The sequence below is a fragment of the Callorhinchus milii genome, unplaced genomic scaffold (genome assembly GCF_018977255.1).
Source record: "Callorhinchus milii isolate IMCB2004 unplaced genomic scaffold, IMCB_Cmil_1.0 Scaffold24, whole genome shotgun sequence".
Lineage (NCBI taxonomy): Eukaryota > Metazoa > Chordata > Chondrichthyes > Chimaeriformes > Callorhinchidae > Callorhinchus > Callorhinchus milii.
The window spans coordinates 6,846,382-6,871,397 of NW_024704765.1; the positions used below are offsets into that span (position 1 = coordinate 6,846,382).

Consider the following 25,016-nt stretch of genomic DNA (forward strand, 5'->3'; position numbering starts at 1 on the left):
TGTTGATGTGAGAGTCGAGGCAGTGGCCGAGTGCGTGGGATTTGCTCAGCGCTAACGGGCTGCCACTCGCGGTGTCAGCATCAACTAAGGTATTAATTGGTCTGTGGGGCAGGGTAGCGACCAAAGGGATTCAACTGTGCTCCTTGGTTCCGGATTTGGACGCGTTCATTCACACGCTCATCTCCACCTCAAGCACGGTTGCACTCATCTCGTTTAACTTTCCATTTTGCCTTGAAGAAAAGAGGTAAGTTATGTATAACGTGTGCACAATGTGCAAAATACGCATAGAAATAACATGCGAGCTTTGTTATACAGTGTGAGTTAGACATGTAGGATAATTCCGAGCTATTAGTGGTGCAGATGATGTAAACGTGTGGCGTATAAGCTACATTTAGTATTAGGGGGTAAGGTAAGGGTATGGGTTACAGGCTTTGTGTAGTGGTTCAGGATGCGTAGCACCTAAAATCTGATCAAGACACGTGTACAACAACGCAAAGCACTTAACAGATACAATATAATCCTTGCATTTGATATAGTGCCTTAACACATCGTCGAGACGTCTCAAAGCGCTTCACGGAATATGCCGTAAAGTGAATCGACTGTATACTTTGTGGGCGAAACACAACAGCCAATTGCGCACAGCAGCGTCCCCACAAAAATGCCGCGGATTGAGTGACCGCTTTTTTTTTTTGAAAGGATAATTACCCTCAGAAAAGCGATCTGCCAATCGACTAACAACACGGGTTTCTTCTTACTGCTGCAGGATATAATAGAGCACCAATTGGGGAACAGAGAGATTTAAGGACATTGAGTGAATGTTGGTTGAAGAATTACCGTTTGTTTTCAAGGAAGAAAGAGATAGAGGAAGTGAGGCAACAAGATTTTACAAGAGAGTTTCAGAGGACAGGGGCAAACTGTGGTGGATTGAGTAACCAAATTTATTTATTTTCTTTTGGAGCGGTTATTAAGGCCGGAAAAGCAATCTCGATCCACTAACAGCCTACTACTGGTAGGTAAACCTGCCGTCTGGGAATCGAGCCCAGGTCCTCTCGCTTGCGAGGCGAGCACGCTAACCACTACGCGACGGGAAACGTTATGTCGGGCAGAAGGTGATGGGTTCAAGTCCCATGTCGGAATTGCTAGACTGTGTTTGCCTCTCCAGGCTGCCGTAACATGGCTGAACACCCGGTGCTGGTGGTGGCGTACGGGCTGCTCGTGTCCTGTGGGATCCTGGGCAACTCCGCCGTCATCAGCGTCACAATGGACAGCACTTGCGAGAGGAACCGTCTCTCCTCGTCCGACCTCATTCTGATCAACATCGCAGTGGCCAACCTGCTGCTGTCCTTGACGAGGAACACCTACTGCTGACCTTGGATGCCGGTCTCCCCGTCTCTTTCTCCAGCGAGGGCTGCAGGCTGATGATGTTCGTCTGGACCTGGCTCAGGTCAACCAGCATCTGGGTGACCCTCAGCCTGAGTTGGTTTCACTTTGTCACGGTCAGAACCAGCCGGGGAGCCCTGGAGAGGCTAAGCGAGAGGAGGCGGGTCATCGCCCTCATGGCGGCGGAGTGGGGAGTCAACCTGGTCTATTCCGGCTTTGCCCTGGGCTACTCCTCCAACTCGACCAACAGCACCAACCACCTGGCCGTGATCAGCAGCACCATCCGGCCTCTGCTGGGCTGCGTCTGGACATTCCCAACCAAACAGAGCGGTTTCATCTACGCGCTGGTGTCCGTGGTGGTGCATGAGGCCATTCCAGTCGTCCTAATGCTCTACGCCAACGCAGGCACTTTGCTCTTTCTGTACCAACATCACAGGAAGGTCCAGGACTCTCAGCTCGCAGGGGGCGACCGCATTTCCCACGAGTGGAGAGCGGCCAAAACCATCCTGTATCTGATCGGCCTGTTCGTCTTCTGCTGGGGAACTCACGTGCTGTCCGTGAACTATTATAACTTCAAAGGAAGCCCTTCAACCCATTATCTACTGGTCATAGCCAGGTTTTCTGCCTCTGGGTTTATAGGGCTTTACCCCTTGGTGGTGGCGATGGGGCACAGCAAGCTCAAACACAGGCTGAAGAACATCCTAAAGTGTCTTTGTCCGTAGCACACGCGGCAATATCGACAACTGCGTTGTCAGATATTAGCGGCTATGAACATAATAATCCTTGCATTTGATATCGTGCCTTTCACATCGGGAGGACGTCTCAAAGTGCTTCACAGGATTCCCCGGGCAGGGCCAAAGTTTAGTCAAGTTTCTTTTACTTCACGCGTCCCTGTTTACCAAGCAGTAAGTTGGAACACGGTTGTTAGTCGATTGGCGGATCGCTTTCCGGGGCCAATAAACTCTTCCAAAAAAAAAATTTGGATCTCTCACTCCACGACTGCTGTGCGTATTCTCCCACAATATAGTCAATTCACCTCGCAATATATTCTGTGCAGCTTCGAGACGTCTCAACGGCGTGTGTTAAGACTCTATATCAAACGCAAGGATTATTATTGGAACAAATCAAACGGTACACTGTACTCAGTAAAACTACACAGTGATCAGAAAAACCACACGAAAGATCAGCCTGAGATTTCTACAGCTAAAAGTCTCAAGTCTTACATTTTGATATTGTGTAAGTCCGTCTCCTGAGGTGTTTAGTTTAAAAAGAAGTGAAAGTTGGGGTTGTACGGAAACAAAACAAACTGCAAAGGATGAAGGAAACAGAAGAATAATGAGAAGAGAAGAGAAATAAATGAACGAGCAAAAAAAGAGGTCAGGCATTCAAAACTTGGACATTAAAAACATTAGGGATATGGGGAAAGAGCTGGAAAATGGGATTGATTTAAAAATAATTGATCGAGTGCTAAAAATAATGCTCTTTTGCCTTTGACATATCACTTCGTTAAAATGCCTCGAAGCGCCTCACAAGATTTACTGGAAAGTGTAGTAACTGACAATTTGTGCGCCAGTCACAAAGTGAATGAGCAGTTTTATTTGATGGATGCACATCTACTTCCTCCAAACTTAAGATAATTGCAGGATGTAATGAGTTTATATTAAACTGCTCCCATTGATGGTGAGAATGAGATACAGTTTGTGACTTTCTGCAATCTGTCACTATATTATTACATAACGTGGGACAATTATGACTTGACTGCAAGAATTAACTTTACGCACGTGTGACACTAAGTCATTAATTCAGTCTGTACTCATTCCATCACAATAGCCGTCATCACCCGAGGGGATTCAATTTACTGCTTCTTTATTCGGAGTTTGCAGCGTTAATTCTCATCCACTCGCTGTGCGTTAACATACTCCGAGTCTACGCTCAGCCCCCTTCAAAGCACGTTGAAAAGGAGGAAAGAAATTTGATCCTGAAAGATAGGGACAACATTCCATTTAGCATTCAATCAGGCAGACGCCGGCTGGCTTCACGCTCCCTGCCCACCCCCCCATCTGCAGTCGGGCATTCACCTCCTTCAAGGTCCATCTCAAGACCATCCTCTTTGACCGCGCCTTTGGTCATCTTCCACCCTCGCCCCTCCTTGGCCTCCACCCCTCCCGAATCCAACCCCCAGCACGGGTGCACACTCTTCACTGTCCAGCGCCTTGGGACGTCCACCTGACTGACTGACTGACTGAAGCTCTTCATTCACATGAATTGTTTGCACTGAAAGAAAGGAGAGACAGAAGGAAGAAGAACAGTTTTATAGCACCTTATCAGATTGAATCATTTACTGAATTATATTGAACCACAATTACAGGCGGCGTGAACCAGTTATAGATTGTGTGTGTGTGTGTGTGTACGTCAGGCACACATCCCAACTTCACACAGACCTCAGTCGTTGAGGAATGTTCTCCAACTCATTACTGTTAATGACCTTCGGGCAACGAGAACCAAGCAATTAATTTAATTGAATTGTTCATGAGACGTTGTCGCTAACCCCAGTGCGCATTGTTGCTGTTCTTGCCCTGAGGTTACCACTTGCTGTAAAGCACCCGTAAGCAGTAAGCACACACGCTGAGAAATATTTCAGAACAAAATAAGTGCTTCTCTGTGAAAGCGTAGTCTGGAGCTGTCTCAACCTCTCTAAGTGCAGTGTTGGGTGAGGAGCGCTGTAGTGTTAGAAGGTGACGGGCTTCAGCTGAAACCTTACACCAAGGTCCTCCCTATCTGTCTGCTCAAGGTGGACATTAAAGATTCAATAGCGCTATTTTGAAGGAAAAGAGAAGGGCAGTTTTCCCACCGTGTCCTGGCCAACAATCCCCTCAAGTAAAATTGGTCACTCACCTCATCACTATTGATGTGCACAAACCAGCTGTCACGCTTGGCTTACAGTTACAGTCACTACACTTTTTACAGTAAAATGTTGCGAGTCGTCTCAATGGCACGATAAGGTGCTTTGATGCAAAGGTTGTTCTTCTTCTTATCTCAAGACGGTGAGGGCGCTGAGAGGAAAAGCATTGTGTAGGACGGCAGAGAAATCGTTGAGGAGGAACGAGAAGAATACTCAATGGCCGTGAACAAAGGAGTCTTGGTGTTTAGGGGGGGAATTAATCCACCCAGCGGCAAAAAATCAGCAGGTGCAAACAAGTCTTGGTCTGGAACCGCTGATGGTCCCACCCAAGGAGATAATTAGACCTCGGAGAGCATTGGTTTCCCAATTACTCTTGCCCGCAGGCGAGACGGCAGGAAGTAGATGATGCTTTGAGGTCCTGGTCTTTGCTAATTTCAAGTGTGTTTACGGGAACTGGAGCCCCACAAGAGGCAAATAACGATCAGGAATTCAATGTCGAAGCAGCAAAATAAAAATCTATTCATCAGGGTCTCGGCACCGCATGGCAGTCATTAAGTGAGATGCGCTGTCAGCGGGAAAAAGGGGTCTCCAGACTTTTATCGCACGTCAAGCTGTTGTTTACAATCGTTTCAAATTCATAATGAGGCACAGAAGCAGACTTCGTTTTACGACCGGATGCTAAGCTGCTCTTAGCACTGCGGTGTCGTAGGCTGGCAGGAAGCAAGAGCCTTTTAAACACGTCTTAAGTTTTCAAAGATTGAATGCATCCGAGCCACAACCGGTTATCATTTCATATGATAGAAGCCGCGCTCACGAGAAACACTGTGATACTAGTAATGATCCTTGAATTTGACCCAGCGCCTTATCGTGTGGTTGAGACGTCTCAAAGCGCTTCACGGGATATATCGTAAATACACTGTAACCTGTGAAGTGACTGTGTACTTCGTGGGTGACTGTATGGAGGAGAGCGATCTGCCTGTCCGATGCACACACCCGGTCACGTTTATAGCTGGGGTTTTCACCTCTGCTATTATATTCAGTCACTCCACTTTACCGTGTGTCCTGTGAAGCGCTTTGAGACGTCTCGACAACGTATTAAGGCGCAAGGATTATTATATTATTGTTGCGTTCACATAGAGCCTTTCGCGCACACGATGATGCTTCGGTCTCTTTGAGTGAAACTGATCAGAATGAGTGAACAGCTACCTACACGCCTTCACTTCACGGCGAAGCAGGGCTAACGTTTATCCTCCCAGCAGACCCAGTTGGTGTTGAGTGCGCCGTGAATCCTGACCTCTCTGGCGATCAGCCTCACGAACAGGAGTTAACTTTCGCATTAAAAGAGTGAAAAACGCCGTCGAGACCTCGCAATCGGAAATCGACGAAGTGGCGTCAGCTTACGAGGAGCGCGCGCGACGGTGCTGCAGGTGCGAGCGAATTAAACCGGAAAACCCTTCGGAAAATACTTAGCTCGCTCATCAACCAACGCACCGGTTGCTAGGCAGAGGGTGCGGGTTAAATGAAGCGTTTCTACCTGGTCAGCACAAAGAAAAAAAAAACCTTTAAAAATAAAGTAACAGCAGAACAGAGACCAAGATGCTGCTCTGCCAGTCACGCTGAAGAGACTCGCTTCAAGGTAAGCTTCTGTAGGACATATCAACGAAGAATGAGATGGAAGCCACGTCACTTGCCCGGCTGCTCTGTCCTGATAAGTGCTGCACTGCCGCGTGGATCAGCGAGAGGCAAATGAAGAGAGAGAAGCCGAAACTTGCATTTGATTACAGCGCCTTTCGCGCCCGGAGGACGTCTCAAAGCGCTTCCGCGGATTCGCTGTAAGGCGCAGTGACTGTGTGTTTGTGGAGTCCCGTAGCTCAGTGGTTAGCGCACTCGCTTTGCAAGCGAGAGACCCGGGTTCGATTCCCGGCAGGGGGTGAAACCTTGGGCAAGTTTCCTTACTCCACACCCCTGATAATAATCCCTCAAGAAAAAGAACAATAATAAATTGGTCACTTCAATCCGCGGCTGTTTGTGGGGGGACGCTGCTGTGCGCAATTGGCTGCCGCGATTCTCCCACAAATATACAGCCAATTCACTTTACACTCTATTCTGTGAAGCGCTTTGAGACGTTGAGAAGGCGTGAAAGCTGCTATATCAAATGCAAGGATTATTATTATTATTTTGTACACAATCTCAGCGGCCAATTTGCATACGGCAATGTCCCACAACAGCCACGAAGCTAACGAACAATTGTTGGGTGGTTGTTGGGCAGGAGATCGACCGGGTGAAACTCCTTGCTCTTTTCGAGTAGTGCCATGGGATCTTTTAACGCCCAAGCTGAGTGGCAGACAGGACCTTGGTTTAACGCCTCATTGAGGGACAGCACCTCCGACCTCCAGCGCTTCCCCCCAGCACCTCACTAAAATGTCAGCCTAGAATACATGAGCTCAAAGTCCCGATGTGGGACTTCATCCCACAACTTTCTGTCTCGACGGCAAGAGTGCTACCAACTGAGCCAATCTGACTCCTGGCTGCTGTGTGGTTGTAAGCATTATTTATTACTATGATTGTTATTTAAGTGCTTTTACACAGTTCAGCGTGCTAAGGCGTTGTTAAAGAAGAACCGTGCAGCGAGAGTAGAATCTAAACGGTTATTCACTCGAATTGAAATGGCTGAATTCTTACTTACCCATCCAGCCAGCAGAGATAATAAACTTGTGTCCTGCTGTTGGAGCCCAAGTGAGCGAGGTAAAAGAACGTATGATCCCTCTGCGATTCCCAGATTGCCTTTTCGTAAATGTTATTTTTCTTCCTCCATGTTTAAGCTGCTCTATTTAACTTACTCCACCTTTTGGGCAAAGCTTCGATACCTAACCAGTTTGCTTCGGACCGACGCTAAAGATCCCATCCGTGCGGCTGCTCAACCAGGAGAAGGAGATTCTTCCCGTTGTCCTGGCCAACAGTCCCTTAGATAAAACGGGACCTCGCTGCGCGCAAAATGCTTTGTCAAATTTGTCTACAGCAACAGTCGCTGCACAATAATCACTGTGAAGCACTTTTGAAATGTTTTAAGGTGATAAAAGTGCTCTTGTACAGAAAGGCAGGTCCTTTCTCTCCTTGACGGAGACTGCCATCTCGTGAACACATCGCTGAACTACATTTGTGGGTGAAGCAAAACGGTAACGGGTCTCATTCTACATCTCGAATCCGTTACAGTCTTGTCCGCTCCCTAGACACGCACTCTCCTCCTCCGACCCCATCCTCCTGCCCGTGCCCTCAACCCCTTTATTTGCTCATTCCACGCTCCCTCTGTCCTACCATTGGCCTTGAGCCACCGTGCCTCTGTCCATCAGAAATACTAATAATCCTTGCATTTGATGTAGCGCCTTGTCACGTCGTTGAAAGCGCTTCATGGGATACACCGTAAAGCGGAATGGACTGTATATTTTGCGGGCGAAATCTCTCTCCCCGGTTCCTCTCAATAATACTACAAAATACAGTCACTACACTTTGCATTGTATCCTGTGAAGTGCTTTGAGGCGTCTCGACGACGCGATGAGGCCCTATATCGAACGTGAGGATTATTATCATTAATAAGGTAAGCGGGAACGCATCGGCGTAATGTTTTATTCACAATTTTAAATGTTGTAGATTATTAATAGCGTGCAACACACGCTATTGAGAAGCCTGGTAAACGGGAGCATGACGTATCAATTTAACCCTCACATCATCTTCTACGGAGCGCTGATCTTTCTGGGTACCCTGGGCAACTTCCTCGTGCTCGCGACCATACTGGCCATCGTGTTGGAGGACCACAGTTTTCCTTCCTCCGACATTCTCCTAACCAACCTGACCATCGTGAACCTGCTGATTTCGATCTTCTGGAACATCCCGGAGTTTATCTTGGAGTCGGGGGTTGAGATGCTGCTCCCCCTGAGCTGGTGCCGGCTGTTCATGTTCATCTGGGTGTGGCTCAGGTGCGTCAGCATTTGGGTCACTTTCCTCCTCAGTCTCTTCTACTTCCTGAAGATAAAGCAGCATGTGCGGTTGTCCACCAAGGCCAGGGAAGCCACCTTTGTCTCGGCCACCCTGCTGGCCATCTGGCTGGTCAACTTCGCCTACGCCATACCCGCCCTGTTCTACGCCAAGGCCACTTCCGGGAACGAGACAGTGTCCCTGATGATCGTCAGCACCACCGTCAAGCCGTTCCTCGGGTGCGTGTGGAACTTTCCCAACGCCCAGGCAGCATTGGCGGTTTCCAAGTCCTACCTGGTGATCCAGGAGATCCTGCCCATGCTGCTCATGTTGGGCACCAACCTCAGCACTGTGTACTACCTGCAGAAGCACATGAGGTCCATCGGGGTCGAACGGCTGCACAGCTTGCAGGTAGAGAGGAAAGCAGCCAAGGTGATCATGGCTCTGGTGACCCTGTTCGTGCTGTGTTGGGGAACCCACTTGTTGGCGGTCAACTATTACAGTTACAACCGAGGGAGTGCCACCAGCTTTATCCTGACCCTGGCAAACTACAGCGCCTCGTTGTTTATTGGCTTCAGCCCGCTGATATTAGCCATGGGGCACGGCAAGCTACGTGGCAAGATCTGCAAAATACTGCGTATTAAACTCACGTAGGGGAGCCAGTGTATTATTATTATTATTATTATTATTGACGACATCTCCGCGTTACTAAGCTTTATAAAAAGCCGTGCCTTTGATACCTTGTCCTTGTTGGAACGTGTCTCTCTCAGTGTCTCGTCAGCGCATTACGCCGGCTACCGAGCCGTCGCTGCCACACAATTGGCGGCTGATTTTGGAGCGGGCGCCGGGAGTGGGGCGACGAGCGTTTTCATCCAAGCGGCATCCCGTCGCTCAGTGGTCAAGGGCCCTCGCCCTGGCAAGCGAGAGACCCGGGTTCGATTCCCGGCAGGTCAGGGCGAAACCTTGGGCAAGTTTCCTTACCCCCCCCACACACACGCACGCACGCCCACACACGCACGCCCACACCCACGCACCCCCTAATAATAATCCCTCCGAAAAACAAAACGATAATAAATCGGTCCTCTTCAGTCCACGACTGTTTGTGGGGAGGAGAACGCTGCCGCGCGCAATTGGCTGCCGCGTTTCGCTCACAAAAATACACAGTCACTACACTTTGCAGTGTATCCCGTGACGTCTGGAAGACGTGGTGAGGCGCCGTATGAAATGCCAGGATTATTATTATTATTGTTATTGTTATTATTAAGCGCGGAAAACGGCTAATAAAGGGGATTTGGGACGTCTGAACAGCGCGAAACCCTCCACACAGACCCTGTTACTGATTCCTATTGTATTTTCCGTATCGGGTTTATTGTTTCGGGGGTAAATATTCGGGGCGGAGTTTTTTTGGGGTCTTTTTTTTTAGGAGCCGAGTCTTTAGGGATAAAGGGATTTGGGTCAATACTTGGGGTTGTTTATGGTGAATGTTCAGGGTCAGTGCGTTTGGGGTTGAGTGATTAGGGCCAGTCTCTAGGGTCAGTGTGTTTGGGGTCATTGTTTAGGGTCAGTGGGATTGGGGTCAGTGATTAGGATCAGTGTTTAGGGTCAGTGTTTGGGGGGGGGGGCGGTCAGTATTTAGGGTCAGTGATTTAGGTCAGTGTTTGGGGGGGGTCAGTATATAGGGTCAGTGTGTTTAGGGTCAGTGTTTGGGGGGGTCAGTATATAGGGTCAGTGATTAGGGTCAGTGTTTGGGGGTCAGTGATTAGGGTCAGTGTTTGAGGGGAGGGTCAGTATATAGGGTCAGTGATTAGGGTCAGTGTTTGGGAGGGGGGTCAGTATATAGGGTCAGTGATTAGGGTCAGTGTTGGGGGTCAGTGATTAGGGTCAGTGTTTGGGGGTCAGTGATTAGGGTCAGTGTTTGGGGGGGGTCAGTATATAGGGTCAGTGATTAGGGTCAGTGATTAGGGTCAGTGTTTGGGGGTCAGTGATTAGGGTCAGTGTTTGGGGGTCAGTGATTAGGGTCAGTGTTTGGGGGGAGGGTCAGTATATAGGGTCAGTGATTAGGGTCAGTGTTTGAGGGGGGGTCAGTATATAGGGTCAGTGATTAAGGTCAGTGTTTGGGGGTCAGTGATTAGGGTCAGTGTTTGGGGGTCAGTGATTAGGGTCAGTGTTGGGGGTCAGTGATTAGGGTCAGTATATAGGGTCAGTGATTAGGGTCAGTGTTTGGGGGTCAGTGATTAGGGTCAGTGTTTGGGGGTCAGTGATTAGGGTCAGTGTTTGGGGGGGGGTCAGTATATAGGGTCAGTGATTAGGGTCAGTTTTGGGGGGGGGTCAGTATATAGGGTCAGTGATTAGGGTCAGTGTTTGGGGGTCAGTGATTAGGGTCAGTGTTTGGGGGTCAGTGATTAGGGTCAGTGTTTGGGGGTCAGTGATTAGGGTCAGTGTTTGGGGGTCAGTGATTAGGGTCAGTGTTTGGGGGTCAGTGATTAGGGTCAGTGATTAGGGTCAGTGTTTGGGGGTCAGTATATAGGGTCAGTGTTGGGGGTCAGTGATTAGGGTCAGTGTTGGGGGTCAGTGTTTGGGGGGGAGGGGGGGGTGAGGGAGGCGGGGACACGGCCTTGCCCCCCCACCCCCGCCCCCACCCCTCTCCCCGCGGCCTGAAGCCCTGAGGGCGGGGGAAGCCGCGTCACCGCCCATCACAAAGCCCCGGGGGGGGAGGGGGGGGTAGTGAGTTCAGCGCGTCCCGAAAGCCAGGCCGAGGCTTGAGGTGCGGCCTAGTTGCTGCCCTCCTCCCCCCCTCTCCCCCCCTCCCCCCCCACACACACACACACCTGAGGGGGGGGGAGGGGGGTCCACCCTCCCGCCACACACACACACACCCCCCGAGCCGAGCCGAGGCCTCGGTGTCCGGCCGCCATGCCGCCCGCCTCCCGCTGAGGCCGAGGCGGGTGGGGAGGGAGGGAGGGAGGGGCCATGTCCCGCAAGCAGGGGCGGGGGGGTCGGGGCAACCGGCCGACCGAACCCGCCGCCGCCGCCGCCGGCGGCAAGGCCCAGGCCCAGGCCCAGCCCGGGGCCGCCGCCGCCCGCAGGGCCCGAGCCCAGGCCCAGGCCCAGGCCCAGGAGCGGAGGAACCGCCCCCACGGCGGCCCCGCGCAGCGCCAACAGCAGCAACAGCGCGAGTTCCTCAGCTTCGCCAATCAACTCCAGGCCCTGGGCCTCAGGGTCCGCGAGGTCCCCGGGGACGGGTAAGAGAGGCCTCGCCCACCGCCCACCGCCGGCCACCGGCCACCCGGGTCCCGCTCACACCGGCAACACCCACTTCCCTCCCCCCCCCACACACACACACACTTCCACACACACACACTCCCACCCACACACTCCCACACACACACACTCCCACACACACACTCCCACACACACACACACTCCCACACACACACACTCCCACACACACACACACACCCACACACACAACACAACACACTCCCACACACACACACACTCCCCCACACACACACTCCCACACACACACACACACACTCCCACACACACACACACTCCCACACACACACACACACACACACACACACTCCTACACACACACACTCCCACACACACACACACTCCCACACACACACACTCCCACACACACAACACAACACACTCCCACACACACACACACTCCCCCACACACACACTCCCACACACACACACACACACTCCCACACACACACACACTCCCCCACACACACACACACACTCCCACACACACTCCCACACACACACAACACACACACTCCCACACACACACACACACACTCCCACACACACACACACTCCCACACACACACACACACTCCCACACACACACACACACACACTCCACACACACACACACACACACTCCCACACACACAACACACACACTCCCACACACACACACACTCCCACACACACAACACAACACACTCCCACACACACACACACTCCCACACACACACACTCCCACACACACACACACACACTCCCACACACACTCCCACACACACACACACACACACACTCCCCCACACACACACACACACTCCCACACACACTCCCACACACACACAACACAACACTCCCACACACACACTCCCACACACACACACTCCCACACACACACACACTCCCACACACACACACACACAACACAACACTCCCACACACACTCCCCCCCACACACACTCCCCCACACACACACACACAACACAACACTCCCACACACACTCCCCCCCACACACACTCCCCCCACACACACACACTCCCACACACACACACTCCCACACACACACACACTCCCCCACACACACACTCCCACACACTCCCCCCACACACACACTCCCCCCCCCACACACACACACAGCTCCCACACACACACCTCCCACACACACACTCCACACACACACACTCCCACACCACACACACTCCCACACACACACACACACTCCCACCACACACACAATCCCACACACACCCCCACACACACACCCCACACACACCCCCACACACACACTCCCACACACACACACACACACACTCCCACACACACACACACACACACAACACTCCCACACTCCCACACACACTCCCCCCCACACACACACTCCCACACACACACTCCCACACACACACACACTCCCCCCACACACACACACACACACCCCCCCCCCCCCACACACACTCCCACACACACACTCCCCCCCCCCACACACACACACAACACAACACTCCCACACACACTCCCCCCACACACACTCCCCCCCACACACAACACCCCCCCCATTACTCCAACACTCCCCCACACACACTCCCCCCATTACTCCAACACTCCCCCCCCACACACACCTCCCCATTACCCCAACCCCACCCCTACACCCCCTCCATTACCCCAACCCCTTCTCCCCCCACCCCCATTACCCCAACACCCAAGGAGGGTGATCAAAAGGAGGGTCGTGAGACGGGTCTAGAAGGAGACAAGGGAGGGGGGGGTGTGTGAGGCGGAGGGACTGCGGGGTGGAGTTTCAGAGGGCGGGGGGGGGGGGGGCAGAGTGGCTGAAGTGGGGCGAAGGAGGCGGGGGACATGAAGCAGGCCGGAGCGAGCGGGCGGGTTGGTAAGGGGTTAGGAGGTCGCAGAGGTAGCGGGGTGGGGGGGTCACACTCCCTTCTCCAGTGTCTCCCCCCCCCCCCAAACCGTTCCCCCATACCCCCCCCAAGTCACCCCATCCTCACTGCACTGTACCCCCGGCGGTGCCTGTCTGTGCCTGGGACCCGGTGTCCGGAGTGGTACACTGTGGTCAGAGAAACAATGGCTGATTTATTCCCTGACTCGTGTGTGAGTGAGTAACCGACTAACGGGGGCTTGAAGGGGGTTTGGGGGTAAGGCGGGATCGTGGGAGGGAATGGAGGGGGGAGTCGGGAGGGCGGTGTTGGGGGGGGGCTCGAATAATCCCATTGAAATATGTAATTTCTTCGTGCGGCTTAAAGGAACTGCCTGTTTCGAGCCCTTGGCGACCAGTTGGAAGGCCATTCTCGCAACCACTTGAAGCATCGGAGGGAGACAGTGGATTACATGGTCAAGCACAGGGAAGACTTTGAGCCGTTCGTGGAGGACGAGGTGCCTTTTGACCGTTACGGTGAGTCTTCGAGGACTCAACCCTGGTCCTGCCGGGCGCGTTCAAGTCCTGGGGTGATGAGGTCCTACGTCAAACGCAAGGCTTGCTATTATTAATAACATTATTGTTGTTATCATCATCATCATGATTATTATTATTATTGGATGCTCCTCTTGACGCCTTGATCCACTGGAAGGGTTCGGGAACAATAGCTTTCCGGTAAACCGTCGGGAAGTTTCTCCCTGTTTCCTGCGGAGCTGGCTGGCCCAACGTTGCTGCCGCAGATACTGTGGCCCTGACACCAGGTCGTCTGACGGGTCTCGGCGTGCGGTGGCCTGAGAAGCAGACGCAGTCCGAACAGTAATGTCACGGCTGGAGTGGAACTGAAGTTGTCTCGCGGCAAATGGCTCAGTCAGAGCCTTTGATTGGGTGGGGGGGGTTCCAACCCCGGGGTTTAGGGGGAGCACAGTCACCTCGGGGGACCCGGATGGTAATAGTACCAGGTGCCATAAGCCAACCCAATGGGGATATTGGTGAGGCAGAGCTGAACTTGGCTCCCAGCGAGACCCTATCATGTTTTTTTTGTGTGTGTGTGTGTTTCTAGTCATGAATCTGGAAAAGCCGGGTACGTTTGCTGGTAACGATGCCATCGTCGCCTTTGCCAGGAACGCCCAAGTGAATATAGTCATCCACCAGCTCAACGCACCGCTCTGGCAGGTAACGCACACCGTGCCTCGGGAGTTGCACGCTCACGGAAACCAGGACCGTGCCCTTTGGTCCTCAAGTGGTGACGTCGGCTACAGCGGTTTTTGGTGGTCGCGCTTTCAGCCCCTACTCTCCCTCCGTCCCTCCATCCGTCCTCGCCCCGTTCCTTCGCCCCGTCTTCAAGTCCCGCCTGAAAAACTTCCTCTTCGAGCGTGCCTACGGTCACCTCCCGCCTCTCCCTTCCCTTCCTTCCCCCCCACCCCCACCCCCCGCCACTGTCGAGCGCTGCCCAGCTTGTGGGGTTGCTGTACAAACTCAAAATGGTCACTGTTGTGTTTACTCCGGGAACGGAAGCCGCACAACACTCGCGCACGAATAAACCTTGTTGTTGTGAATGAGTCACCCAGTTCTCTGCCAGTGATAAATACAGTATTGTCCTCGGCTTCCTCTGCAACTGTTTTTTAATTATATATATATATATATGTGGAAGATCTTTCAAATGCTTGGAATTGAGCGATGGATTTCCTTCCTAGTGTGATTTGGCATGAGTGCGTGTGGGTGGGTGGTGTCTCGTTGATTAAACAAGCAATAACAGCTTGCGTATGCAGCTCGGGTCACATAAAGATAATGTGCCGGAGCGAAGGCTTCGCGGGGTTAGTGTCGGGCACTGAGCAAAGTGGGAGGGGACCGTAGGCAAGGTCAAAGAGATTGGTTTTTGGTGGAGGGATTTAGCGCGCGAGAGAGAGAGAGAGAGAGAGGGTGAGCCAGAGAGGTAGAGCTGAGGAGTTCCAAAGGGAGTGTGCGTAGTAAAACCGGGAAATTATCCAAGTTCAATGATGTGTCATGTTTCATGACCCATCAAATCTCGCACTGGCCATAAAATGTTGCAGCACAGAAATGGCCCTCTTCCGGAGGAACAGGAGGAGGAGGCCATTCAGCTCCTCGAGCCTGTTCTGCCATTCAGTTAGATCATGGCTGATCTGTACCTCAACTCCAATGACCTGCCTTTGCTCCATAGCCCTTGAAACCTTAACCTAACATAAGTCTATCCACTTCAGTCTCAAAAATTTGAATGGATCCAGCATCCACAGCCACTTGAGTCACCTAATCTAGTCACACTTTCCCGCATTTCTCCCCCCCCCCCACCCCACCTCCCACCAATTCCTTTTAATCTCAATTCTCCTTCAACGAATTGATGAATTAGTAAATGCTACATTGTGTAGCGCGAATCCCACATTCCAACCACCCTCCGTTTAAATGTTTTTCTTACCTCCCTTTCGCGTTTTTTTTTCTTTTTTGGGGGTGGGGGGGGGAATCGTCTTAAAATTTATGCCTTCTCATTTACCGATAGAACGAATAAGATAATCCTTGTTTACTCCCATCGTAAACCTTTCACGCGGGGCAGCATCCGGGAGCGCGGAGATGTCTCGACGACATGATAGGGGCAGCATCGAAGTGCAAAGATTGTTATTTTGCTCTATCTCGATGCTGGATTTCGCAATGTTCTTGGCAACGGATGAGAGAACGTGTGTGGGGATGTGTGTGAGAAACACGGCTTCAGTGACTGCATTGAGAGCCCTTTAGCGCTGACTCAGTCCTTCTAATGCCGCAGGTTCCCGGAGCGCGGAAGGGCCACGCAGCAGAGCTCCACATCGCCTACAGATACGGGGAGCACTACGACAGCGTCCGAAAGATTAACGATAATTCAGAAGCGCCGGCTAATCTAAAGACAGAGGTCGGTGCCACCGAGAAGGTTTCATTCAAAAGCCTCTGCACTCTGTTTTACTTTCAGGAACAGCAACACTCGGTTTCTGTTTTGTAAAACATTCTCTGCTGGCGGGGGTAATAATCCCTTCAAAATAATAATAGTAATAATAATTTGGCCACTGTTTGTGGGGACGCTGCTGTGCGCAATTGGCTGCCACGTTTCGCCCACAAAATATTACAGTCAATTCACTTTGCAGTATATTCTGTGAAGCGCTTTGAGACGTCTCAAAGACGCGATAAGACGCTACATCAAATGCAAGGATTATTATTATTCATTGATTGATTACCATAAGATTCTCTCATTAACTTTTCAAGCTGTTAGGCATCAACTGGAGACGAGAAAAATCTGTTGGCTCACCTGGCTTGGGCTCACCAAGAAAACATATAAACCAGATAACCCCAGGCCACTCCATCTCTTGTACTCCCTCCTCAACTGAATTCTTTGCCAAATAGCTGACTTAATTAATACCTTCTCTGAATTTCTTGACACAATTCCTGTCACCTCGAGGGCGGGTCGGGCCTTGCGTTCGGTCTCTTGTCTCGCGCTCAACCTCGGTGTACCCGCCCACAGATGCTGATCAAGGACGATTCGAAGAAGAAAGACGGGAACACGACATGCAATTATCGGGCCGAAGACATACGGGATTTTGAGAGCGAACCGACCGAGACGGAGGTGGACGACGCAGTTCAGAAAGTGCGCAATGCGACGGGGTGCACGGTAAGTTTCTCCCTCAAAACACATACAAGTCACTGGGCTCTGCGATATGTTCTGTGAAGTGCTTTTAGATGTCTCAGTGAAGTGATAAGGTGCTTACATCAAATGCGAGCACCTTATCACTCGTATGATATAATTATGTTATATTATGCACTTTTCTTGCAGGACACGGATTTAATTGTTCAGAGTCTGGAGGTGGAAAGCTATAACATAGAGTCAGCTATTGCCGCCATCTTACAGATGCATGAGTTGCCAAATTACGGTGAGTGGATCCACCCTGGTCTCAATCAGTCTCAATTTAAAAGGACTTTTCGCGAATCTATGCCAGGAAGATATAATTTCCACTCTTCCACTAATTCATTTATTTATTTATTTTTGGGGTGGGGGTGGGGGAGGTGGTTCCACGTTCTCTGTCGAGCTCTTTTTGCCCCCAGCGCCTTGGGATGTCCTCCCGACATGAAAGCAAATGTTTTCGCACGAATGTCAACGTACAGTTAGTCCTCGCGAGCAGACTAGGGGCTTTTTGTACTGCGCTTTTACGTGACTCTTGTTTTATTAGCTTCCGATACAATCTCGAGTCGTAACTTTATGGTGGGTGTTTGTCTGTTCGGGAGACCAATTCCCACACAACAGACTGTTGACTTACTGGTACGTTCCAGTCATAAAAGTGAATACTTCTGTTTATTGCTCCTGCTCTGTGAGATTTACTCAAAGTACAGCAACTGTTTATTGACCAAAAACATCCTGACATATTGGTGGGTGGGGGAGGAGGGGAGATTTTGCATTGCTGGGATGGAAAGTTTTACTTCGGAACATTATTCTAAATGGTCTTCTGGACTAGAAGGGGGTGTGCGGAGGGAGTGTGGGGGGCGGGGGTCCAACCTTTTAGCTGCTGAGGCCCGGATGCCCTATTTGAGAAATGTCCGTGGGCCGAAAAAGCAACATTTTTGTGTTTGCGTTCCAGAAACAGAACATAACATTTACGGGTTTATGGAGGGAGCGGGTGGGCAGGTGAAATGGAGGGAGGGGGTGGGCTGGGGGCCGGATTTGGCCCGCGGGCCGCCAATTGGATCACCCTGTTCGAAGACAGCAACAAAAATGACATTTGTAGAGCGCCTTTCACGTCAGAAGGATGTCCCGCGGCGCTGAGGGCATAGCCTAATAGCTTCCTGTGCACCTTCTGCTTGTTGTCTAACCCCGTTGCCCTGACAGGAATCTCTGTGACCCTGTTCTCTCGCTGAATTAGATGCCGATGACAAGACATGTACGAGAGGCTGTAACAGTGACTGTCAGTGTCGGTCTCCACTGTGGATGGAGAACGGAAGCGGCTCCAGGATTTTCGGCCCCCATGTAGCCGACGTGGGAGAAAAGGAGAATAACAGGACGCTAAATGAGAAGGAGGACAACAAAAGAAGCAAGAATAAGCCGTCAAAGGTATGTTTCTTTTTCTTGGGTCAGCCGGGAGTCTGACACGCACGGAAACCTATGGCTGTGCTTGAGCGTTTCCGAGCCCAACTGAGAATTCCGTGCATCCCACCTACACGTGGAGACTCTAGAGTTAGATGAAAAGCGTGTTAAACTGTGTGCGCGCGTGTGTGTTTGTGTGTGAGAGCCTGTGGGCATGCACGTGTGTGTGGAGTAGAGATGTCCTGATGCAAAAGGCGCCATATCGAACGTAAGGACTGTTGTTGTTATTATTAATCTGCCGTTTTCTCTCTCGTTAAAACCCGAGGTGACAAACAGGCAGAGAAAAGAGCAGCAAAGGCTGGAGAGGAAGAAACGGCAGGAGGAAAGGCATCGGCAAAAGTTCCTGGACTGCAAGAGCAACAATGAAGGCGCAGAGGCTCAGGCACCAGTCACTCTGGTTAAGACATTCGCCACTTTAAACATTTGATGCACTGCCTTCTTTCTGGGAGTGAGCAGCAGCGAACGAACACACACACACTCACACACACTCACACCTGAGAATGAAACCTGCTTTACTATCTAGTCGCCCGACTTGGGGAGGAGAGAAGAGGCGAGGCGAAGAGAGGGATGCAAGTTTACTGCCGTGTAACCGTTGCTGCTTCAATTACGAGTAATTTTGACTTCACAAAAGCCGGCGTCTTTTGAAAGTCCTTTGAAAAACGGACTCTTTGTGTTTGTTCCTTTCGTTTGTTTTTGTATCCTTAGTTGAAAACCGAAAAATCAGAGGAGGGGTTGCATATGTGCATGTCCGAGGTTGTATATTTATTACACTATGCAATTAAAAAGTGATGATTCAAGAAAAATAAGAGAGAGATGAAAGTGTTTAGGCTGTTATTATTATCAGTAGTAAGTCGATTTCCGGGAGTAATACTGTAAAGTGAATTGACTGCATATATTTTATGGGCGAAAGCCAATTGCACACAGCAGCGTCCCCACAAACAGTCGTGGATTTGAGTGATCAAATTATTATTATTACTTTAATTGAGAGGGATTACCACCCCAAGAAAAGCGATCCGCCAATCGATTTAACAACCGGGTTCCTACTTGCTGCAAGTGCTGAGGCGTGTGTTTGTGTGCGTGGAGTAAGGAAACTTGCCTGAGGTTTTGCTCTGCCCGGGTAAAGTCGAACCCAGGTCCTCTCGCTTGCGAGGCGAGGGCTCTAAACACTACGTTACGGGGACCCCACAAAGGTATGTAAATGTTGGTATTTTCGACTAGATTATCAGCATTACAGATTGAAGAGTTGACAAATATTGGTCACGAGTGACACCCTCAAACATCCAGCTGAACTTTGTCAACCAATGCCATAAAGCCGTTCCATGTAGTTACACTTTACTCCTGGATTATAGCGCAGTGGCCAACGTCACAACAGTAAGACACACAGTTTTTGTTTGATTTATTGGAGTCACGTGAATGCGGGAATCAAGGCCTGACGTAACGGAGCCATAAAATAAACGCTTGCGAGTTCGGTTAGGGTGGTGGCTGGACCTCTCTCTGTCTCGAGAGAGAGAGAGAGAGATCGGGCTGCACTCGCTGGGCAGTCTGAGCTGGGCCGGGGTCTGGAGGGTTTAAGATCATGGCCGAGACGCAGGTGGACTTCGATGGAGATGGCGATGTGGCTCTCTCGGAGCTGGAGTGTCCCGTGTGCTTCAACAGCTACGAGTTCTTTGTCCGCAAGCCCAAGCTGTTGGCCTGCCAGCACGGCTTCTGTGCCATCTGCCTCAAAGTCATCCTGGAGGAGAAGGACGGTTGCTGGGTGGTGCCTTGCCCTCTGTGCAGGCGTTACACTCTGGCCCTGGACGCTTCCGTGGCCAACTTGCCGGACAACCCCCGGGTCGTGGACCTACTCTCCAGGAGGACGTGCCCTTTCCCCGAGTCCGTCCCCGAGGTACTCCTCGTTCCGCACCTGCTTCTGCCGATGGCGGACGCCGGGGTCGGGGGCGAAGTCCCGGAGGTCAGAGAGGACCTCGACTTTCACGTGGACCAGGGCGAGATCTTGCTCGCCGGCTGTGCCGAAAGCGCCACCAAGCGCTTCCTGTTGACCCTGATCTTCTTCCTGATCATCGTGCTCGCGGTCCAGTATTTCGTCAATAAAGCGTCTCTCGTCTGGGTGACTGTGGTGCTGGGCTCGCTCAGTGCCCTCATCACGTTAACCCTGCTCTACAGCTGCTGTCAGAAGAGAGGCCACAGACGACTGGGCGCATCCTGCAACTGTAACTGTCCGTGTCTCCCCGCGACCAACAACTGACCCGGTCAACGTCAGCGTAAAGATTTTAAATTAAGATCTCCTCCCCTTCTCCCCACTCCGCACTCCCCCACCCACCAATCCCCGAAAGGCTGTGGATGCTGGATCAATTGAAATCAATTTCAAGACTGAGGTGGCTATTCCTTTTTTTGGGGGGGTCAGGGTATCGAGGGAGATGGAGTGAGGGGAGGTAATTGGAGTTGAGGTACAGATCAGCCCATGATCTAATAGAATGGCAGAACAGGCTCGAGGGACTGAATGGCCTCCACCTTCTCCCCCTCCTCCTCCTGTTCTCCTGTGTGGCATACTGCTAACGGACTCGGGTACCGTTTTCACCACAATGAATTGCACGATAATCCAGGCTTTTTATTCTGTTTAAAATCACGTGTAACATATGCGATGTGGTCTATGGGAGATGATATACTGTGTATGTTTTTGTGCAGCGCAAAAGTGGGGGTGGGTGGGAGGGGGTGTGTGTGTGGGGCGCAGAATATCACAGTCGTTTCCCCCTGACAGTGAAGCACAGTGAGAGATTGGGCGCTAAATCAAATCACACCGCACCCCCTCACCAAAAATAATGGGTCATTCAATCCATGACTCTCTGTGAGACGCTGCTGTGCACAATTAGCTACTGCATTTCTCCCACAAAATACACAGTCACTCCACCTTACGGTGTCTTCTGCCTAGCGCTCAGAGACATCTGAACAACGTGCTCAGGCGCTGCTAATAGTATTGCTGCCTCCCTCGAGGGCTGAGAGGAGGTTCATCACGGGAATGGCACCAAAGCAGAGTGTGCCGGGGCTGTGAGCTTCCTCTCTTGGGGGGTGGGGGGTGATCTCCTCCCCGGTTATGGTAACGTGACAGAAGGGGCCTAATTACCTCCTTTTAGCCCCCCAGTGTGAAAGGCAGAGCAAATCCGTGTGGCTGGGTGGCTTGTCGGCCATCCTGTACTCTATTCCTGTCTTTAGAGCCAACTTGGGACCCCGGGGGCTGAGAACGTTCCCTCCGCTTTGTTGGGTTGGCAGAGTGATGGGTTCATCTGTCACACAGCCCTGAATCACAGCTGCGGACACCCGAGCCAGCAAACAGGGGTGGACAGACTCCCCCAACAAACCTGTTTGGAACAGGGTCGTGGTGGCGGGGGGGGAGAGAGAGAGAGAGAGAGAGAGAGAGAGTGTGTGTAAAAAAAAAATCATCCCAATCCTTCTGGCTTCTCCGTTCACTTTACAGTATATTCCGTGAAGCACTTTGGGGCGTTTCACAGATCGGGCGTTAGATCAAATGCAAGAATTATTATTATCATTATTATTATTCAGACGGCCTGTCCAGAAATCGGTCAGGAATCCCGACGTAACTCAGTCCTGAAGTTGGGAAGCATTTATCTGCCATTTGGTGTGAATGTCGTTACGGATTTCACCCCACCCCACCCGCCCCTTCCCTCCCCTCCTCTCCCCCCACCCTCCTGTTGTGAGCACGGGGGACAGAGTTGAGGCTGAGGTTTACCTGCTGATAATGTTACAGTGGGAAAAAAAGGCCAAGATGCTCAAGAATACTCTTTTATGGCAGCTCGTTACCATGGCAGTGGGATGCTTCTCCACTTGACTCTCTCTCCCTCTCTCTCTCCCGTGGTGGCGTACTGTTGCTATGGTGTCAGTTAATGATGCTTTAGTCTCTCTGTCTCTCTGACCCCCTCCCACCACCCCCCAACCCCCCCCCCCCCCACCTCCAACTCTCCCCAGATGTCGCTAAAGTGTGGGCACAGCATGTCCGAGACAAGCACTGGCTGGGACCATATGGGGGCAAACTCACTCTCGGTCCGTGACACATTGGGACAGATGTTCCTCTGTTCCTACCCCCCCAATCCATCACCCAGTTAATGGCCTGACACGTCACGTCCCTATTGTGCTCAAAGCCCACCTCCCAGTCCGCAAATTTGTCCTGGTCTCAATAATAATAATAATAATAATAATAAAATCCTTGCATTTGACACACAGCGCCTCAACACGTCTTCGAGACGTCTCAAAGCGCTTCGCAGGATTGACCGCAAAGTGAATTGACCGCGCATTTTGTGGGCGAAACGCGGCAGCCGATTTCTTAGCCTGAAGACCAATGTCTCCCCGTTTAATGTCCGGCTTATTTGAAAATATCGGAGAAAAGAAACGCAGCAGAAACCCAACAACGCTTCCCGAAAGAACTTACAACGACAACAACAACAAGCGTCTGCGGGGGTGGGGGTGGGGCAGGGGAAAAGGGGGGAGGTAGACACAGTCGAAAACAGTGCGCAACCAATCACGACAGGAGGGATGCCTTAAAGCGCTTGTTTCACAGTGGAAGGGTTTTGAGACGTCCTCCCGACGCGAAAGCCTCCGTGTCGAAAATTATTATTATTATTTTTTATTATTGCTATTTTTTATTAAAAAAACCAAAGACTGTGGAAGATCCCACATACCCGAAAGGCACCGTCTCGCTATCATTGTCTCACTGTCCTTTATTCCGTGGAGTTGTGGCAACGCGTTATCCTTCCTAACAGGTGAATAACGCAGAGAGTTGGTCGTATATCTTGACCGCAGTTTCAGACCCACATTATCCCCACTGTCAAAGCAGCTGTTTGTTTTGTACACTCTTTGCTTTGCTTTTTGTCGCCTGTTAATTCACGGCCATTCATCAAGGCGACAAGTCTAAGCAGGGCTTCAGCTGCACAGGTGGGAGGAGAGGAAGGGAGAGGACAGGAGAGGGAGGGAGGGGGGGGAGGGAGTGTGTGTGTATGTGTTTGGGGGAGTGGGGAGAGGTATAGAAGTCAGGGGTTGAACGCAGACCCTTGGACAAATGTCCAGCTCCTCACCAGCTCACTGGCAATGAGAGAGTGACGTGGGATTCTCGCTGACAGAAACACACAGTCACTACACTTTACAGGGAATCCTGTGAATTCCCGGTCAATCGAAGACCCTTGACTCACTTTCACATCTCCTCCCCCCATGCCCCCCCCCCCAAACCCCCACTGCCCCCGTGGCCTCGCCCCCACCATAGCTGTGACCCTCCTACTGCCACCATCAACAGATGAACTTACTGCCGTTCAGGAGGAGGGATGGGGAGGAAGAGGGTGTGTGTGTGTGCGGGGGGAGGGTGGGGTGGTGGGTGGTGGTGGTGGAGAAGAGGAATGTCAAGCTCTCAAGGAATGTGTGGGGTGGAAGGAATGCCAGGCGCTCCACACGGCCCCAGCATCGGCCCCTTGGCCGTGTGCCCGCAGCGCCTGGCAAGCAGGAGCCACGCTGCACGCAAGTGTGGCCGCATTCCCGCTCAAACATAGACACACGCCCACTCGAACCAGGGACCAGCGCCCACATCAGCCTCCCACTGACAGACAAGACGGACAGACACAGACACAGACAGCCAGACACGCTTCACGCAACCTGACATCTCTTACGTCCTATCGAAACCGACCTGCCCACCTCCGCCAGTCGCCGTCTGCGGCCAATAATGCCAGGGAGTGGTCAGCCCTGGAGGGCATTCCACACCCAGACTGGTCCTGTCCTCAACAGGTTCTGCCACCCACCCACCTCTGTGTGGTGATCAATAATAAGAATAATCCTGGCATTTGATACAGCGCCTCGTCACGACGTCGAGGCGTCTCAAAGCGCTTCACAGGATACACTGTAAAGTGTAGTGACTGTAGATTTTGTGGGTGAAAGGCAGCAGACTTTGTGGGTGAAAGTCCCCACAAACAGTGGGGACTTTCACCCACAAACAGAGTGACCCCACGTTTTTTTGTGGAGGGGTTATTACCCCCGGAAAACCATCTTTCAATCGACTAACAGCCAATTTCCTACTTACTGCTCGGTAAACAGAGGCGTGTGGAGTAAGGAAACCTGCCCTAGGTTTCGGAGGTTTCGGCCCGCCCCAGCGACTGTGTATCCTGTGGGCGAGAGAGAAACTCGCTTCTCTTTTCAAACAGTGCCGTGAGATCTTTACAACTCAGCTGAACAGGCACAGACAGGACCTGGGTTTAACATGTTGATGTAGAACATGTACAAAAACTGAGCCGTTTGAGCCAAGGAAGAGTTAAAGCCTTGGCAACATATTGAACCTATGTGTATGTGTGTGTGTGTGTTTCCATCTGTCAGCAGCTGCTGCAAAAATCAACACTAATCAAATATCTTCTGGGAAAGGGAAGGACACAGGATGGTGCTGTTATTTCTCCTTCCATTGAGAGCC

The 25,016-nt window shown here is 51.5% G+C and overlaps 4 protein-coding genes and 1 long non-coding RNA gene across 5 annotated transcripts; 4 read left to right on the forward strand and 1 right to left on the reverse strand.

The window, feature by feature from the left end:
* Window positions 1–963: 963 nt before the first annotated feature.
* On the forward strand, window positions 964–2,294 carry LOC103187421 (olfactory receptor class A-like protein 4). Its single transcript, XM_007906911.2, is given in 2 exon segments — window positions 964–1,357; window positions 1,360–2,294. Coding segments are annotated over 2 exon segments (927 nt in total). The 5' UTR covers window positions 964–1,173; the 3' UTR covers window positions 2,103–2,294.
* A 151-nt stretch (window positions 2,295–2,445) lies between these two features.
* Window positions 2,446–3,489, reverse strand: LOC121850713. The gene is made up of 3 exons (XR_006085721.1): window positions 3,459–3,489; window positions 3,162–3,358; window positions 2,446–2,470 (listed from the first exon to the last, which is right to left on the reverse strand). It is a non-coding gene; the product is annotated as an uncharacterized LOC121850713 (long non-coding RNA).
* A 4,492-nt stretch (window positions 3,490–7,981) lies between these two features.
* Window positions 7,982–8,908, forward strand: LOC103187465 (olfactory receptor class A-like protein 4). The gene has a single exon (XM_007906972.2). It carries the CDS (start codon window positions 7,982–7,984, stop codon window positions 8,906–8,908), a length of 927 nt encoding a protein of 308 aa, XP_007905163.1.
* Window positions 8,909–11,224: 2,316 nt separating this feature from the next.
* On the forward strand, window positions 11,225–19,362 carry otud3 (OTU deubiquitinase 3). The gene is made up of 8 exons (XM_042343796.1): window positions 11,225–11,496; window positions 13,778–13,926; window positions 14,510–14,622; window positions 16,223–16,345; window positions 16,949–17,095; window positions 17,258–17,354; window positions 18,339–18,526; window positions 18,825–19,362. The coding sequence occupies exons 1-8, from the start codon at window positions 11,225–11,227 to the stop codon at window positions 18,984–18,986; spliced, it is 1,251 nt and encodes a 416-aa protein (XP_042199730.1). The 3' UTR covers window positions 18,987–19,362.
* A 604-nt stretch (window positions 19,363–19,966) lies between these two features.
* Window positions 19,967–20,876, forward strand: LOC103187423 (E3 ubiquitin-protein ligase RNF186). The gene has a single exon (XM_007906913.2). The coding sequence runs from the start codon at window positions 20,136–20,138 to the stop codon at window positions 20,805–20,807; it is 672 nt and encodes a 223-aa protein (XP_007905104.2). The 5' UTR covers window positions 19,967–20,135; the 3' UTR covers window positions 20,808–20,876.
* Window positions 20,877–25,016: the final 4,140 nt, after the last annotated feature.